Here is a 19,942-nt window from a genome sequence, read left to right on the forward strand (position 1 = left end):
CCTCATCCATGCCCTCATAATTTCCCGCCTTGACTACTGCAATGCCCTTGTGTCTGGTCTCCCTATGACCTAAATAGCCCCACTGCAGTCCATCATGAATGCGGCAGCCAGAATTATCCACTCCTCCCATCGCTCCACCAGGGCGGCTACCCTCCATGAATCCCTCCACTAGCTTCAAATCCCGTCCAGAATCAGATTCAAGATATTGGCCTCAATTCACTAACCTTTATCAAACAGTTCATTGAACGTTTGATAATTTACCTCAGGGATAAAATCTAATTTTGAATCCACTAAGGTGTTATAGATTTACTGAACGTTTTATCGATAAAACATTCGATAAATGTATAATACTTTAGTGAATTTAAAATTAGATTTTACTCATGAGGTAAATTATCAAACGTTCGATAAAGTGTTCGATAAAGCTTAGTGAATTGAGGCCATTGTGTCTGACCTACAAATGCGTCCACAAAACCTGTCCAACCTACATTTCTGATCTTACTCAGAGATACACACCAAGCCGCTCACTCCGCTCCTCCAATGAACTTCGCCTGACCGTCCCCCGCATCACCCAGTCCCATGCACGCCTCCAAGACTTCTCAAGAGCCGCTCCAACACTATGAAACTCCCTACCTCCACCCATTAGGGCAGCCCCCTCCTTCAACACCTTCAAGAAGGCCTTCAAAACTCACCTTTTCACTCTGGCCAACCACCCCTCACAAGTGCTCTAAACCCACAGCTTAACTCTGGTCCCCTACCTCTCCCTCTAGATTGTAAGCCTTTGGGCAGGGTCCTCCTCCTTTTGCGTCCTACCTGATCATGCACCTCCATTACTGTGAACCCATGCTATGCATCTGAGTGAACCTAACTTGCCCAATCTCCATGCTCCATCCAGTGACTGACTAAACATTACCTGGTACTCATACTGTGGTGTGTGATCTGGTTTTCTTGTATTCCTGTATTGTCATATTGCTGTATGTCACCCCTAAATATTGTCTGTAACCTAAACTAATGTCCAGCGCTGCGTAATATGTTGGCACTTTATAAACACAATAAATAATATTAAATAATAATAATAATATAGTCTAGTCACTAGCTGTCCCTCAGAGGAGCTCACAATCCAATCCCTACCACAGTTACATGTCTATGTTATATACCATGTAGTGTATGTATCGTGGTCTAGGGTCAAATTAGTTGGAAGTCAATTAACTTATCTGTAGGTTTTTGGGACGTGGGAGGAAAATAGAGTACTCAGAGGAAACCCACTCAGATATAGGGAGAACATACAATCTCCTTGGCAGATGTTGACCTGGCTGGGACCCAGCGGTGCGAGGCAAGAGCACTAACCACTACGCCACCATGCTACCCGGGTATCCGTTACTGACTGGTATGACCTTGGTTAAAGTTCCTCTTTAAGATTCCGAACCCTGTAGTAGGAGCTCCTCGATCAGCAGAGGTCAGATCGCTTGTAATGTACTTGGCCAGGACCCCCTTTACCAGCTATAGGGCAATCCAGAGCATCAGGCTGTGATTTCTCTTTGCCAGGGGGCGTCGCTAGGATCCTAAGAGATTCGTGGTGCTTTTGGGCACTCCAGCTGGAAAATGGGTGTGTTCATGCACCAGGATGTGGGTGTGGTCATGGGTGGAGACAAATCTAAATAAGCCTGCCCAGCAAAATGTTGGAGGAAACCCCCTCTCCATTAATAAAAAAAAAAAACAATAATGCAGTCTTTGAGGCACCACAGCTGACTCTGCCTGGTGGAGATTTGGGGCATCTCAGATTAGATCGGGGGCACGTGCCACTGATCTTTGGGGCTAGCGACGCCCCTGCTCTTTGCCCCACCAGGCCCATTTAATTTAGTCTGCAAATTCTACTAGCTTGTATGTCTGTTTAAAACGGCGCTGCTGATAAACTGTCACTATAGTCCAGTTCCCTTCAATGGGAAACGTTAAAACAAGATGACTCTAAAGTTCTTATGTGTCTGCGCTTCTAAATGGGTATAGCCAATCCCTTCTTCAAAACAGTTTTCAGATAATAGTCAGCGCTCCACTCCAACAGTGATAAATATAGGAATCTGGATGCCCCCTAAGGGACCGCACTCACCCGTCCACAATGACCACTATGAGACTGGTCAAAGTATGCTCTGCTGTGGTCCTAATTCGAACTGCTGCCGGGTGCCAGATGTCCCTTGCTCCAGATGGAAAATCCTTTTTCACACTTTGTTCTCTGCAGGCTGTGGCTTCTCGATACACCTCATGCAGGCCGTGGCTTCTCAATACACCTCATGAATAAAAAGATCCCATAGCATAATTCCGTAAAAGGTAACAAGTTTATTGTATAAAAGCTACTCACAAGCGTACAAGTTCATATGGCGTTTAGAGTTATTAACGGGCTCTCCCCCGTGCCTCCCGGGTAGGCCTGAAGATTGCACCGTTCCTCCGCCGTCTATCAGTCCGTCCTCGCGTCCTAGCGTGCTTCCTGGTTGTCCTCCGGCTCCACCCTACGCGTTTCGTCACTACGCGTGACTCGTCAGGGGCGTGGCTAGCCATTGGACACCAGGGTTATTTGAGAGGTTGCGTCTAGCGTAAATTACGTCGCATACGCCCCACTAAGGGAACCGCATGCACCTACGTCGTATCCGCCCTTCCAAGTCTGGATATGCGTGAGCGTCATAAAGTGAGCGGAGAGGTTCCGCCTCACTGATGTCACTCCGCTATGTGCAGCGTACTGCTGCAGCCCTGGAGTTTTAGTTGAGAGCCCGTTTCACATAAAATACATTTACATCCATAAAATAACATGAGACAATTACTAAAAGAATGTACCAGCATATAGTAACTTTAGAAGTTAGTAGATTTCATAGTTCTTTATCATATATCACTAATCCTATATATTGTGCCATCTTGTGGTTATAATAAATATTGCACATTCACTAAAAGTTCCTAATACAGATACAGGTTTAAAAATAAAAGAATATAAAAATGGAATAAAAGTAAAAATAAAATAGAACACACTTCCTGCCCAGCGGAATCAGCGTCTGCTGCATAATATAGACCTTTGTGTATAATATACTTCATTAGTTCTATTGAATATAAAATGCAGCTCCTACCCAGCAGCAATGGCATCAGGTGCATAGTTATATATAGTATAATCCAATAATTTTTAATGATGGGGGAGGTGGTTCCACTATGAGACCATCTCAGTATAGTATATTACTTCTCCTAACTGTTTGCTATAAAGCAATTGAGATCCAGCTCAATATTGTGTCCATTTGGCTTAAGGGTTCCCATATTGTATATCCATTTTGTTTCACGTTTGGAGATGTCCCTTGTTTTGTTGCATCCCCTCCATGAATAGTTTGCTTTTTCCAGTCCACAAAATTTTAGGGTTTTAGGATCAGAGTTGTGATGTGTTCTGTAATGATCAGAGACGCTATGCCCAGTGAATTCCCTTCTTATATTTCCTATGTGTTCTCCAATCCTTGTTTTCAGTTGTCTGGTTGTTCTTCCGATGTATTGTACATTGCAGGGGCACCATACCATGTACACGACTCCCTTTGTATTACAGGTTATGTTTTGTCTTATTTTATATGTCACTCCTCTAGATGTCGAGACCACTTCTTTGTTTTTTATTGGCGTTGCTTCCCTGCATCCCACACAATCCCTGCATGGAAAGAAACCCTCTTTTTGCCAGAAGGGGTGTACCACCTTTGGCGGATTCACACAACTTGGGGCCACATAACTCTTCAGGTTCTTTGCCCTTCTGTAGATAAATCTTGGATCCTTTGGCAGGATTCTTTTGAGTGCTGTGTCTTCCTTTAATATCGGCCAGTGTTTTCTAATTATATGTTCTACCTGTCTATATTGAGTAGAATAATCCGTGATAAATGGTATACACTCCATCTGTTGAGATTCCTTCACATTCCTTGGGCCTTGTTCTAATAAAGCCCTTCTTTCTATTCTCCCTATTTCCACTTGTTACCTTTTACGGAATTATGCTATGGGATCTTTTTATTCATGAGGTGTATTGAGAAGCCACGGCCTGCATGAGGTGTATCGAGAAGCCACAGCCTGCAGAGAACAAAGTGTGAAAAAGGATTTTCCATCTGGAGCAAGGGACATCTGGCACCCGGCAGCAGTTCGAATTAGGACCACAGCAGAGCATACTTTGACCAGTCTCATAGTGGTCATTGTGGACGGGTGAGTGCGGTCCCTTAGGGGGCATCCAGATTCCTATATTTATCACTGTTGGAGTGGAGCGCTGACTATTATCTGAAAACTGTTTTGAAGAAGGGATTGGCTATACCCATTTAGAAGCGCAGACACATAAGAACTTTAGAGTCATCTTGTTTTAACGTTTCCCATTGAAGGGAACTGGACTATAGTGACAGTTTATCAGCAGCGCCGTTTTAAACAGACATACGTGTAAACCATAGCAAACAAATGGCAGCAAGCATTTTAGATGTATTTGAGTATCGTTCTAAACATAATGTCGATCTAGAGGTCATTTTTAAAGTTGAGGATGAAAGCCATGATGACATTAAGAAAGATATTGAGGATAAATTTAGAAATTTAGAACACACATTATTGAAAGAACAAGCTACATGGTGGGATGTCACTACATTAACTAAATATATAAATAAATATATATATAAATAAGGGCATCATACCGCAAAAGCTGCGATGGGACATAACCCCCCGCATATCCAGACTTGGAAGGGCGGATACGACGTAGGTGCATGCGGTTCCCTTAGTGGGGCGTATGCGACGTAATTTACGCTAGACGCAACCTCTCAAATAACCCTGGTGTCCAATGGCTAGCCACGCCCCTGACGAGTCACGCGTAGTGACGAAACGCGTAGGGTGGAGCCGGAGGACAACCAGGAAGCACGCTAGGACGGACTGATAGACGGCGGAGGAACGGTGCAATCTTCAGGCCTACCCGGGAGGCACGGGGGAGAGCCCGTTAATAACTCTAAACGCCATATGAACTTGTACGCTTGTGAGTAGCTTTTATACAATAAACTTGTTACCTTTTACGGAATTATGCTATGGGATCTTTTTATTCATGAGGTGTTTGAGAAGCCACGGCCTGCATGAGGTGTATCGAGAAGCCACAGCCTGCAGAGAACAAAGTGTGAAAAAGGATTTTCCATCTGGAGCAAGGGACATCTGGCACCCGGCAGCAGTTCGAATTAGGACCACAGCAGAGCATACTTTGACCAGTCTCATAGTGGTCATTGTGGACGGGTGAGTGCGGTCCCTTAGGGGGCATCCAGATTCCTATATTTATCACTGTTGGAGTGGAGCGCTGACTATTATCTGAAAATTCTACTAGCTGGCTCCAACCCGAGGAAGTGGTGTTAAACCACAAAACATTGTCAAATATTTTTATTGATAAAACTTTTTCTTTTTTTTTTTCTTGCAACGCTCTTATGTTTTTTTTTCTTATGAAGTGTACCCGAGGTGACGTATTACATGATGAGATAAACATGTGTATGTACAGTACCAAACATATTAATAACCATTATGTTTTTCTAGCTTTATTTTGCTGCCTGAAAGAGTTAATTTATAGGCATGGAAGTGACAGCTTCTGTTGTGTTGCTGTTGATAAGCAAATTACAGCCATAAAAGGTTTCCTGGCAGAACACAACTTCTGAGGGCAGGCAGAGATAAAATACATGAGCTATTGACCTTTTTCTAACTCTTGTTTAAATGTAAAAGAAAACCCTGGGATACTTAAAAAAGTCATTTTTAGGAGTAGGAGGATAAATATAATTGTTTATCTCATTCATTTATTTTCACCTCGGGTTCACTTCAAACACCTATGCTGGCTCAACACCTCTGTCTCCATTAGAGACACTTTGTACGCAGCTTGGAATTGGACTAATAAAATTGAAATCTGTGGCCGTTGTCTCCACCTGCCAGACCTCCAAGTCTCCCCCATCTATATAGGTGGTGATGAGTGTTGCAGTGAAGCGTAAGCTCACCTCTCCGCTGGTGCACCTCCTCCTGTGTCTTCACTCCATTACCGTCAGGCGCTTGAATCCTGTGATGCACAGGCCCGCATCTAGTTACAATGTGACCTCTGGGGAAAATTAACCTTGGGGAGGTGAGTTTTGAGGGCTTGTTTGAAGGTGTGGAAGGAGGGGACAAGCCTGATGAGCAGTGAGAGAGAATTCTACAGGATGGGGGCAGCTCTAGTAAAGTCCTCTAGTCATGCATGGGAGTGCGAGATGCGTGGGGTGGAAAGGAGGAGGTTGTTGGAGGAGCGAAGTGGGCGGTCAGGTGTGTATCTGCTGACCAGGTCAGAGATGTAGGTCAGGGATTTAGAGGTTCATGGAGGGCGAAGTCTAAGTTGTCAGGACATCTGTGCCGAATGCCGATAGGTTCCTGTGAGGTAAATCTGGGCCTGCCATCAAACTTTCACTGCGGGGCCCTTATGAACTGTAGTTACATCACTAGTAGCTACGCTGACGAAAACTCAATTGGGTCCCCATGGACTAAAGTCAAGGCAGGGGAGACCTAGGGGTCAGCAGTGGCAATGCTCGGGGGGCCTGGGGCAATTGTCCAGTTTGCCGCATAGAAGCACTGACCCTGATGACGCATTGGCACGTGCGTTACATGACCACGTACTTGCTGTCAGGTCACGGGTACAGGCTCCCCCTTCTATCCACTCTTTAGGTTATTGAACCCAGGATTTTTAGCTGCAGACGAGGACTTCAGTATAAAAATATGGTGGGCTCTCGGATTACTAAGCCACCAGGTAGTATATGTGAGATCCATGTGAGGAACACACCAGGCCTGTCTGCTTGTCCGGTGTCTACAGCATAAAGAGCATGATTTCCTGGCATTGGTGACAGAGCAACCTACAAATGACTATGCCGGGCGTGGTGCACCAAATCTGGAGCAGACCGGCACTACGCTAGTGAGGAAGGAGTATTATTATGTCATATTAAAACTATTTATCGTGCTAATGAAATACAACCGTAATGAACCCGGGTCCACTGGATTCAGCAGAGGTGAAAAAAAGTAAATTGTAATTAGAAGAGAAAAAGAAGGAAAAAAAAAAGGCAGCAGGCTCCCTACTATCCCGGGAGGGCATTTGGCAATGTGCAGTAGTGTAGCTAAGGAGGAACTGTAACCAAGGGTTGAACTCAGGGCCGGGCCGAGGCATAGGCTGGAGAGGCTCCAGCCTCAGGGCGCAGTGTAGGAGGGGGCGCACAATTCATTCAGCTGTCATTCCTAATTGTGTTTGAAGCAGAAAGAAATAAGAAAGGAGATACATGGCAGTGACTGCAAGCCAGATAACTAGAGATTAAGGTGTTGGGGAGGTTGTGGGCCCTGGGGTGCCTCTTAGTCTAATAGCAATCAGTGTGTGACAGCTGGGGTGGGAGGGATGGGGAGGGGCCTCTTAGTCTAATAGCAATCAGTGTGTGATGGCTGGGGTGGAGGGATGGAGGGGCGCACTTTGGTGTCTCAGCCTTGGGTGCTGGAGGAACTTGTCCCGGCTCTGAACTTCATCCCAATCAGTAGCTGATACCCCCTTTCCCATGAGAAATCTATTCCTTTTCTCAAATAGATCATCAGGGGGCTCTGTATGGCTGATATTGTGGTGAAACCCCTCCCACAGTGTGATGTCAACACCTAGGTACTGACATCACACTGTGGGAGCCTTGTTGCATTGTGGGAAATAACAGGTGTTTTCAACTGCCCAAAAAAGCAGCATCTCCTTCCACAGACTCACCTGCCAGCAGTAAAAATGTCACCATGTGGTAAATGTCAGAATGTAAATCAGAGAGAGGAAAGTTTTTACAACGGGAAAACTCTGACTAAATCATTTTTTTCTATTTCACTGTATTTCTATTTTCACTGTAGTTCCTCTTAAGGAGCTTTGGGCCCTGGTGCAAGCCCCCCAAAACATTCTAAACATAATTCATATGGGGCAACAAAACCTGCCAAGGACACAGGGGCGTAACTTGCACAGCCCGGACCCACCAGCAAAATTCGGCAGGTGGGTCCCCCCCCCCCCCCTCTCCCCATCCCTTCCCTTCCTGTGTACCAGGCTTAAATAGAAACCGTAACCAAGAATTGAACTTCATCCCCATCAGTGGCTGATACCCCCTTTCCTATGAGAAATCTTTTCCTTTTCTCAAACGGATCATTAGGGGGTCTGTATGACAGATATTGTGGTGAAACCCCTCCAACAGTGTGATGACAGGACTATGGTTCTGACTGTTTCCCGTCTGTGAACCTCATTGCGTTGTGGTGAATAACAGCAGTTTACAGTTGGGTCCAACTGCCAAAAAAGCAAGCAGCAGCTACTTCCAGTGACATCACCTGCCAGCAGTAAAAATGCCACCTTGTGATAAATGTCAGAATGTAGATCGGGGAGAGGTAAGATTTTACAATGGGGAAACACTGACTAAATCAATTATACATAATTATTGTAAAAATGAAGCACTTTTTTATTACATTACTAGCTGATAACCCGGTGTTGACCGGGTATGTATTTGGCTGGTGTTGACTCCACCCACTTTTGCTAATCCTAACACACAAACACTCAATGACCAAGTTTGTGAGCTTTGGGGTCTTTGGCATCAATAATTTGTATATTCCCATAGAAATTAAACACATCAGATTGGCTGTTTGTGGCTCCGCCCCTCTCCAGCATTTGAGCCCCTGTCATCCAGTGACCAACTGTAGCAGGTTTAAGGCATCTGCTATTAACAGTGTAAAAATGGCAGCACTTTCCCCTTGAAAATCAATAGGTTAATTTTGATTTGCTAATATAGGCTCCATCCACTTCCTTGAATATTAATCTCAGTCACCCAGTGACCATCTGGGCAAAGTTTGAGAACCCTACCATTAACAATGTAAGAATGGCTGCAGTTTATATTTTCCCAGTGAAATGTGTTTTGGGCTCCGCCCACTTTTTTGTAACCTTGCCATACAGTCATTTAATGACCAAGTTTATGAACTTTGGGGTCCTTGGCATAAATAATTTTCCCAGTGAAATTAAACAAATCTGATTGGCTGTTTGTGGCTCCACCCCTTTTCTGAATTTGAACCCCATGACCAACTGTACCAGGTTTGAAGCTTGTACCATTAACAGTGCAAGAATGGCAGCAATGTTAATATTCCCCTTGAAAATCAACAGGTGAATTTTGATTAACCATTAAGGGCCCTTTCACAGGGGCAGTTGAACTCTGTGTTCAGCAAGCAGTTACCAGGCAGCAGCAAGCAGTTATGAGAGTTCGACAGGCTTTCACTGCCTACCAACTGCTCGTGTGAAACGGCCCTAACAGTGAAGAATGGCTGCAGTTTACATTTTTCCAGGAAAATCTGTTTTTGACTCCACCTACTTTTTGTAACCTTGACACACAATCACTCAATGACTACGGTTTGAGCTTTCGGGCTCCTGGCATCAAAATTGTGTGAATGGAAGCAGTTTATCCAGCAAAGAAATCTGATTGGCTCCGCCCTTTAGTAAATTTAAATCCCCAGTCACTTAATGACAGACTGTAGCAGGTTTGAGGCCTCAGCCATTAACAGTGTTAGGGCCCGTTCACACTTAAAATCGCAGAAAGCCGGCGGTAGTTTTGTGGCAGTGATTTTCCCGCGATTAGCGCGGAAAAATCACTGGACACTGCGGTGGTTTTGGAGCAATCGCGATTAGCGTGCTATGCACGCTAATCACGATCGCAAATCGCGGAACGCTCGTCGCCGGCAAACCACTGCATGCAGCGCGGTTGCGGTTATCGCTAACCGCAACCGCAGCAGTGAGAACACTGCCACTCACTACATTGCGTAGCGCTTCTTGCAGAACCGCTAGCGATTCCCGCTCAGGTGAGAACGGGCCCTAAGAATGGCAGTAGTTTCAATATTCCCCTTGAAAATCAATAGGTGAATTTTGATTGACTGTTGTAGGCTCCACCTAATTTTCTGAATATTAATCCCAGTCACCCAGTGACCAACTGTGTCAAGTTTGAGAACCCTGCCATAAAAGAGGAACTCCAGTAAAAATAATGTAATAAAAAAAGTGCTACATTTTTACAAAAATTATGTATAAATGATTTGTTAAGTGTTTGCCCATTGTAAAATCTTTTAAATCCCTGATTTACATTCTGACATTTATTACATTGTGACATTTTTACTGTTGGCAGGTGATGTAGCTGCTGCATGCTTTTTTGGCAGTTGGAAACAGCTGTAAACAGCTATGCAGCAAGGTTCACAGACAGGAAACTGCCAAGGGTACATACTTTTCTTGTTTCTTGTGGGAGGGGTTTCACCACAATATCAGCCATACAGCGCCCCCTGATGGTCTGTTTGTGAAAAGGAACAGATTTCTCATGTAAAAGGGGGTATCAGCTACTGATTGGGATAAAGTTCAATTCTTGGTCTGAGTTTCTCTTTAACAGTGTAAGAATGGCTGCAGTTTATATTTTCCCAGGGAAATTTGTGTTAGGCTCCACCCACTTTTTATAACCTTGACACACATTCACTAAAGGCTCTTTCACACTAAGACGTTGCGTTTGATGCGATGTTAAGGTCGCATAACGTGCCCCTAACGCAACGCATGTTAGTTTTGGTTAGACGTTATATTGAACTGCGTTATGCGTCTCTTGATGCGTACTTTTGACGCATACTGATAGAATGAAAATGGCGTACGCGTCACATTAAAAAAAAAACGAAAACACAACTGAGCATGTGCAAACATTGTAACGCAGCTAAATACGAGTATAACGCACAGCATGCTGCACTTTCATTTAACGTGCAGTGTTATACTCCAACGCAACGTGGGCACTGTGAACAGCCCATTGATTTTTCATCACTGTGAGTTGTCCTGCGTTAGGGGCTGCTGTAACGTGCGACTTAACATCCTGATGTGATAGCAGCCTAAATGACCAAGTTTGTAAGCTTTCAGGTTCCTGGCATCAAAAATGTGTAAATGGAAGCAGTTTTTCCGCCAAGGAAATCTCATTGGCTGTTTGTAGCCCCGCCCCTTTAGTGAATTGGAACCCCAGTCACCGAATGACCGACTGTAGCAAGTTTGAAGTCTCTGCCTTTAACAGTGTAAGAATGGCAGCAGTTTAACTATTCCCCTTGAAAATTAATAGGTGAATTTTGATTGACTGTTGTAAGCTCCACCTACTTTCCTGAATATTAATCCCAGTCACCCAGTGACCAAGTGTGCAAAGTTTAAGAACCCTGCAATTAACAGTTTTAGAATGGCTGCAGTGTACATTTCCCCATTTAAAATGAATGGCTGAAATTTGATTGGCTGTTTTAAGCTCCGCCCACTTTTCTTGCATTTGTAACCTCGGTCACCAAGTGACCACCTGTGCCAAGTGTGGGGACTCTGGCTTGATTACTATGAGAATGGCAGCCTTTTACATTTTTTCCATTGACATGAATGGGTGGAATTGATTGGCTGTTTGTAGCTCCGCCCAGGTGTGCAGGGGGGGCGCGAGACCCCCAGAACATATCATCCCAGGTAGTAAAGGATCTGTGTACCAAGTTTCGTTCAAATCGGTCAAGGCGGTTTTGAGTGATCGCCACGCACGCACGCACGCACGCACACACATACACACACACGCTCACACACACACACACACACACACACACACACACACACACACACACACACACACACACACACACACACACACACACACACACACACACACACACACACACACACACACACACACACACACACACACACACACACACACACACACACACACACACACACACACACACACACACACACACACACACACACACACACACACACACACACACACACACACACACACTCCGATTTTATATATGTAGATTTTCACTGAAGTTCCTCTTTAAATGATCACAATCGATCAGATAAATGCAATTGGAGTGGTAGAAAATAAACCTTGTTGGTGTCCCAAATTGACTGCAAACGATTCTAAAGTTAATAATTGACTAAAATTAAGTCGGTCAGAACGTTTTTATAATCTGTTGCGATGTATAGTAAGAACAGATTGGTTCATTGAAGGTGAAAGAACCCATGTATTGTGAGATTATATTTCCAATCACATTAATTGAGTGATTGTTCGCTGAGAATTGCACTGTTAGTGGCCAATGGATTGGACAGTAATTGGCCAATCTTGCCCATTCTATGTATTATTGAGGGTTACCTACATAATATGAAGTGGTAAACTTGGCCATTGATTGACAATTCAAAATTGGATGTGTGTACACATCATTAGCCCAAGTACACACTCTCTATTATGATTGGCCAATCACTGACCAATTGTAATCCATGTAGAAATAGGGTCAACAGAAAATGAATACTATGAGCAGATTGTGAAGGTAAACCCTCATAACTACATGGCGGTGGTAAAATCGGTCAGTGATTGGCCAATCATAATTGAAAATGTGTACCAGGCTGAATGTTTCATCTTGCCCAGTACAATTAAATGAATGGCAGCGGCCTGAAGCTGAACACAAGCTTTCTATAGCTGGGAAATGTAAGGAATAAACAGAATGTAAACAGATGTAATAGGAATGCCCAGGCAAGGCGCACGAATCTGGCGAGACGAGACGATATGCGCCAGAAATACAGATTAGCCGCATTCTGAGCCGATTAGCTGCCCGTAACGACTGAAGCCATGATAGGAAACCGACAAAAGACATCTTGTAAAATGACAATGATAGGCCTGTGAGTGACAGGAAGACATAGCTGACAGATGACACACACATGGCATCAGGCTGACATTTCACGTGTGGCAGCAGCGACAGGCTGCCAGGCTGTGCTGGGACTGGGATAGCAGGGATTGCAGGGAAAGTACGGGAGGGGGAGGCACATGTCATGGCAGAGAGGAGATGTGTCAGGAGGGGGAGTGGTGGGTGTGCCTGTATAGGTGTGCGCTAGCTGGCGGCATCTATATATTTGTCACACACACATCAATATATATATATACATACAGGTACAGAGATGCAGCCACACGACGCCACCATGCTCCTGCTAATACTCACCTTCTGCGCTGCAGGTAAGTGACAGATCCCGAAAGGGCTCATATATCGCCTGATTCACAAACACGGTGCAACTGCGTACAACCGACGCGCATTCTATTTGACAAAACGATTGCATCTACACAATTGCAGACCAAAACGATAGGTACTAAGTAAACTCGTGGATACAGCTGGGAATTTTTTAATTCGTGCGCTGCACTTGCAAGGTCGATTTTCCCCCAATCGCAATCGTCGTCCTGCTGCATTTTTTGTGCGTTTTGCCTCAAAGTTATGTGATTTTTTTTTCTCGTAATTTGGCAATTAGAAATTTCTTTCCTGAATGTTTTTCCCCCACCTGTCGCAAATCGCCATTGCACTGCGATTGCCCCATACCCCTGATGAATTGCGGCGGAATCACGATAGTGGTAATTAGAAAGAAAAACAATCACAATTAGGAGCGAGATTCATAGTGGAAAAGTGTCCTAAAGCCCAATTTAAAAAAATAAAATAAATTTCTCCTTATTGGAAAGAATTGACATCCCTTCCTGTCTGTGAGACCTCCATGGGGCTTTCTGGTTTTAATATATTAAGTGGAGGTCCCACAGAGAGGAAGTGACAGATATTTAAAAAACTAACAAACAAAAAACAAACAACAAACAAACACAGAACACTTATAACGCGCGTTTCTCCTGGCGGACTTGTGTATTGCTGATCTCATCTGCAGAAATGCATAGTTATGCCTGCGATCCACTAGGACATCAGAAGTGCATAAACTGCGCTGTCCGATTTTTCCGTCCGTGAGTTGCAGTTCGCCACACAATCGCAACACATGCTTGCCGCCAAATTCACACAAACGCATTGCGATTTCCTTTTATTGTAATGAATGGAATCACAACAGCATCAAAGAGAGTCACGTAGCATCGCAAGTGGCGTGCGTGGGGACAGCCACCTATGTTGCACGCCCTGCGAATGTGGGGGAGGGGCCTTATTGCTGTCTGTTTTGGAGAGATTGCCGCACTGTGTCTGGTTAGGACATAAATTCACCTGACATAAATTCTCATAAATGGGGGCACGTGACAGCAATAAAATCTCAAAAAAAAATTCTAACTTCTTGCCATGCCATCAAACCTTAAATATTCCTTGAATTGGGCTTTAAGAAAAAATAAATTATTAATCGTATGTTACTGTGTTATGAAAAAAAAAATGATCAAAATGAATTGATAGTTTTTAAAATTTTTAAACAAATGTTCTTCTGTACTTGTTTTAAAATCGATATTTTAAGAAGATTGCATAAACATCTGTACTATATATATATGTATTTGTGGTCAAAATTAGGTCTCTCCAGTGCGATTATCATAAGTGTTTTGATTACTTGGATTGCATTCCTGCTAAGCTTTTCCAAAACTGACAATAATCTCAAACTGCTCTTCTCTGAAACCATGGCAATGGCATTCTCCTTCCAGTACATACTGCCCAGAAACTCCTGATCTTTCTATGAAACTGCATTTGCATGCCTCCTGTAGTAGAGGGAAAGTGACTGGGAGTACACCATGTCCGAAAGAGGAGTTCTGGTCACAGTGTGCTGAGGTTCTTAAGCCGGCTACACACATACAATTCTGATTGGCCAATCACTGAACAATTTTATCACCTCCATGTAAATAAGGGCCAACTGATATTGAATACTGGTATTGACAACTGGTATTGTTTAAAAGGAAATAAATATGGCAGCTTCCAAATACTTCTCGCTTCAGGTTCCCTTAAAGGGCCCTTCCACACTAAGTTGATTGTGTTGCATCGCATCAGACAATACCACTATATTGCAACACGATGCAATGATATTCCTATGGGGCTTTACATATCGAATGCGAGAGAGTGGCAGGGTTCCGACACTACAATGCACAGCATTGTTGGGGTAATGCCTGCATTTACAGTGGCAGTGAAGCATATTTTTATTGTACAGTATGCCTCACTGTATAGTCCCACCACAGCGGTAGCACACAGGGAAAATTGGTCATTGATTGGCCAATCATAAGTCTGTACCAGGCTTTAGATTTTGCTCTCTAAGGCCTTGTTCCCATTATAAATCGCAAGCGCTATCGCAAGCGCTGAGGGATTTATTGAGCAATTTTGAAAGCGCTTTTGTAAGTGTTTTCAGAGCGATTTCCGCTTAGAAAAGCGCTTTTGTGTAGCAATGTTTTTTTCACTTCCTGATGTCAGTCAGGAAGTGAACTCTTTGCCCCGGAAATGAATAAATACAATGTATTTACTCATCAAAAGTGCTCGGGAAATCGATTTTCAAAGCGCTTTTTCAGTCGCTTAGTGATTTTCCTATCAATTCTACTGAATCGCAAACACTCTGGACGTGGTGCAGGAGCCGTGTTTGTGATTGGATAGAAAGCTCATCACTCATGTGAGAACACTCACATACAGCAACATTGCAGAAGCACTTTAAAGGCGACTTTTGAAATCGCCAGCGCTTTTAAAAAAAAGGGAAAAGGCTCTTAGTGTGAAGAAGCCCTAGTTGCTGAGATGCTCTGAGATCAGGTACCACAGAGGGAGTACACAGCAGCTCAGCACCCTTCTAGGAGTACAAATAAAGGAACACTCACCTCTTGCACATGGTTTGGTCCTTGTCAATTTACCTCCGCAGCAGGAAGCCAAAAAGCGATGAGCGGAGTACAAAACCCCCAAAAATGTACTTGTTATCGGTGCTGATGGTAATAACCTCCAGTACAGAGGCACATCTATAGCCATAGCGATTTCTGGGGGGGGGGGGGGGGGGGGGGGGGGGGGGAAGGGGACTTGTATGTCAATAACCATGGAGTGGGGATAGGGGGGTGGGATATAATATGCATGCACTGTATGGGGGATGGGAAAATATCAGGATATACTCAAATCCAGAATCAGAGGCAGAGCCTATTGTCCCCAAGGCAAACCTAGGCGATTGCCTAGGGCCTGGGGAGAGACAAGGGGCCCGGTGGATGCTAGCCCCCACCAAATCTTACCGAAAAAAAAAGCCCGGTGCTCATCAGTGGTAGGCACAAACTGCTATCTTGCCTGTGGCCCTGAGATGGATTAAGATGTAACTGGGTCCTAGGCATGGTCGTACTTTTGACGCCCCCTTGTGTGCTCTTGGTAAGCTGAAGTGGAGTGTGGTCAGGGAAGGTAAAATGTGGGCCCCTTGACACCCACTAGGCCCCAGGCACTTGCCTAGGTTGCCTGGTGAATGACCCTGCTCAGCTAGGACCCCATTTTATCCTAATCCTTCTGATCAGGGGATACCTGTATACATCCCTGTGCCCTGTGTTGTACCTTACAGGTAAGTGCACCTGCCATATCCATACTCACGGGGAGGGGGTGGCCTCATTGTCCCTGTCAGTATCTCCCCATTAGGCTCACGATATGCAGCTTTCCTGCTGAGCTGCTGATCCGCTATCACAACAAGCGTTTGCTACGACAGCTGCTCTGAGCGACTGGACGCATTCCTGAACTGGGCGGGGAAATGACAGCAGATCTCCAGGCATCAGTTTTAAATAGGCTTGCGTGCATACTCCATGCAAATTATAGGCATCGTGGAACTAGGCCAATCAGATACACGTCCTGACGACTGCAACTGGCCTAATTGCAAGCCGCGGACGATTTTCATTATATCTGCAGGCAAGGCACCGGTATTATAAGCGTCTCTGGTGGTGAGGCCCCTCTATCTGCACTTCCTGTGCGGGTGACCCCGGGTGTCACCTGAGCAGTGTCAGCACAGTGAGCTGGGTCTCTGTCCCACCCACACACTGAACTGATTGAGGTATGTTCCTATTCAAACGGAAGCCAAGATTCCCCTAACGCATTCATGTAATTAAGGCATCAGGAAATTTGGGCGCAGGGCAAATTCAAAAAATGGCTCACCCTGCTCCTGAAAAAGTCCCAGCTGCGTTAATTACTATTCCCTCTCCAGGCCACTGTGGATTCTGGGGAAATACGTAATTCAGCTTCCGGGTCTTGCTAGACACCAAATTACACTGTTTTTATATTAATCACTGTCATTACTTTTTTCCTTACAGTTCCTGTTTAAGCTGTTTAAGCCTGGTACAAATTTTCAATTATAATTGGCCAATCCCTGACCAATTTTACCACCTCCATCTATCTAGTATGTGGGTCAGCAGATGCAGATTGTGAAGGTAAGCCCTCATACTACGTGGCGGTGGTAAAATTGGTCTGTGACGGTCCAATCATAATCGAAAGGCATGAAGGAAGCCTGTGTACTTTTAGAGAGTGTATGAAAAGGGTGGCGAGGACTGTCTAGGGCCGACTGGGCTGCACAGGTTTTCAGGCAGAGGTTTGACACACCATCCGGGCCTGAAGCTTTCCTGGGGTTGAGTGTTCTTAGGTGATGAAGTACCTCTGCTTCTTCAGCTGTCAGTGTGAGGCCTCTTTTCCATGGGCAGTTGAACTGTCTGCTCAGCAAGCAGTTACCAGGCAGCTGTGATCCGTTACCAGGCAGCAGTGAGCAGTTACCAGGCTGCAGCAAGCAGTTGTGAGAGTCATTTCACTGCCTATCATCTGCCCATGGAAAAGAGGCCTGACTGGGGAGTCTGGCCTGGATAGGACAGGCAGGCCAATGGGCTGGTGGTGTGGTGTGCACTGTCTTCGGGTGACTTTGCTTGGTTGTCCTCAAACCTACAGTAGAACCCATTCCAATCTTCAGCTAGCTCGATGCTCGGAGTTGAACATTGCTCAGAGTTGAACATTGGAGGGGGGGGGGGGGGGGGGGGGGGAGAGAGAGCTCTTAAAATGTGTGCCTGTTTTGAGTCCTTTCCAGTCTTCGCACAAGTTGTTTGAGATGAGGATCTGCTGCAGTTTATCAGATAACTTCCTTTTTTCAGCTCTCAGTTGCCTGTTGGGGGTATTTTGGGCTTTTGTAGCGTTCTTGGATGCCTCCTATGCTCTACGTAGCAGGCATAGCTTGTTATTGAACCAAAGTTTGTTGTTGGGAAACAGTGGACTCGTGGACCACATTCATTGAAATTGAAATATACGCCCTGTTTGGGACCTGTTATCCCTGCCAGGGTGTAAATTCAAATTTCCGTGCCAGACGCTCCCACATTCTACCACTGTTCACGCCACTCTCCGGTCACTGCAGGCCCTGACCCTGTGATCACTGTGAGCCAATCACATTTGCTTACAGTGAGGCTCCTCCTGACCAGCTCACGGAGCTCTGCTGTGATTGGCTCACAATGATCACAGGGTCAGAAGCCAATGAAATTAACTCCTGACCGCCTCACGGAATTCTGCTGTCCAGTGGCGTAGATAAGGAGCTGTGGGCCCCGATGCAAGTTTTACAATGGGCCCCCCCCCCAAGCATTCTATAAATAACAATTGATACGACGCACCAAAACCTGCCAATGGTAACTACAGTGTCAGAGGTGCAAGAAGGGGATGGAGAACAGCTAGTTAATGATTACCACTATTCAAAGTATCTATAGAAGTGATTATTATGAGCACAGGACCAATAGAGAGCTAATACTGCAGTTGAGGGAAGGCCCTTTTGGGCCCCTCTGGCCCAAGGGCCCCGATGCGGTTGCAACCTCTGCAACCCCTATTGCTACGCCCCTGCTGCTGTCATAGCGTCAGCATAGCAAGTTGGCTTCAGCAATGGGTGACCGACGTGAACGGCAAGAGTGATGGGTCAATTCGGCGTGATGTCGGTGAGCCCCATTTTTGTACCAGCAGTCTCTGGTCCTTAAAGGGCCAGAGACTGCTGGTGCTGAAGTAGCTAAATAACGGATTGTTGTTGTTTTTTGACTGGAGGACAACAGATTGGGAATTCAGGCAACTGTCATCTCCTATATGGCCATATGTAATTATGTAATGTTGCTGACTGATAGCGTTCAATGCAGGGGTGTAACAATAGACCCTACAAGGGATGCAGCTGTAGCGGGTCAGAAGTTGCAGGGGGCCCCGTGGGAGGAGACGTTTTTTTCCCCCTGTCCTGAGAGACTGACAGCTAAGGGCACGGAGAGAAAAAGCTTTCTGCACAATTGTTCTAATGACTGCATCTGCTCAGCTGCTGATAAAGAATCATACAAAGTTTTGCAGATAATTTGTAGACTGTCCCTATCCAGTGTGCAGCAGGCTCTTGTGTACAGCACCTTGCCCCAACCTTTCTATCCCTCCCCAAGTTCTCTGAACTGTAATTATGCTGGAGGAGTCTACAGAGCCAGTTCTGCTCCATGAGAGTTGGACAGAGTGAGTATAATAAGAAGCTGTGACTGGGAGCGCGGTTTTCTGAATGTGTTTTCTGCACACCAAGTGTGTCTGTATGTGTTAAAACATGTATGCTTATCATAGGAGCTAATGTAATTGATATAGAAAATGCCTGCAGTGCTTCCCTGTTGTCTTTTTATCTGCATGAGGAAAACACATTCTAGTGGGTGAGGGGGGGGGGGGGGGCATCCAAAGTTTCACAGGGGGGCCCAGTGATTTCTAGTTACGCCCCTGGTTCAATGCACACCCACCAGTCGGCTTGTGCTGGACAGCCTTCCACATGCAGCGCTGTGGGTGAAGTTAATTTGTTCCGCCTGCACACTGTGCGCACGCACGATCTCGGTAATCCTCCTAATTACTCCCTGTTTACACTGTGTTTTACACACACATTAGGGCATCAGTCACTGTTATTACCGGATGATTGTGCAGCGTATTACTGTAAACATCGTTAAGTTTAGCGTGAGTAGCCCGGATTACGTATGTGAGAATATCCTGCCTCAAATGCCAGATAATTATTACCAATTACCGTACCTGTACGTTTGTTTCATACACATAAAAACCAAACAAAAGTTATATAACAAAAGCAGCTCAGCTAAAGCAGCAGACAAAATGTGCCAGATTAACACTAGTCAAGGGCTTATGCAGGAGTCAATAGCTAATTTGAATAAACGACTGCTTCTTGTTAACACACAAT

The 19,942-nt window shown here is 45.1% G+C and overlaps 1 protein-coding gene across 1 annotated transcript in view; it reads left to right on the forward strand.

Annotated features, from left to right (window-relative positions):
* The first annotated feature begins 12,976 nt into the window (after nt 1-12,976).
* LOC137525477 (polyserase-2-like) overlaps nt 12,977-19,942 on the forward strand; it is a 50,114-nt gene continuing 43,148 nt past the window's right edge. The window contains exon 1 of the mRNA XM_068246588.1: nt 12,977-13,028. Coding sequence (XP_068102689.1) covers nt 12,995-13,028 — 34 coding nt within the window. The 5' untranslated portion in view covers nt 12,977-12,994. The remainder of the gene's footprint in view (nt 13,029-19,942) is intronic.

Source organism: Hyperolius riggenbachi, chromosome 7, assembly GCF_040937935.1.
Source record: "Hyperolius riggenbachi isolate aHypRig1 chromosome 7, aHypRig1.pri, whole genome shotgun sequence".
NCBI lineage: Eukaryota > Metazoa > Chordata > Amphibia > Anura > Hyperoliidae > Hyperolius > Hyperolius riggenbachi.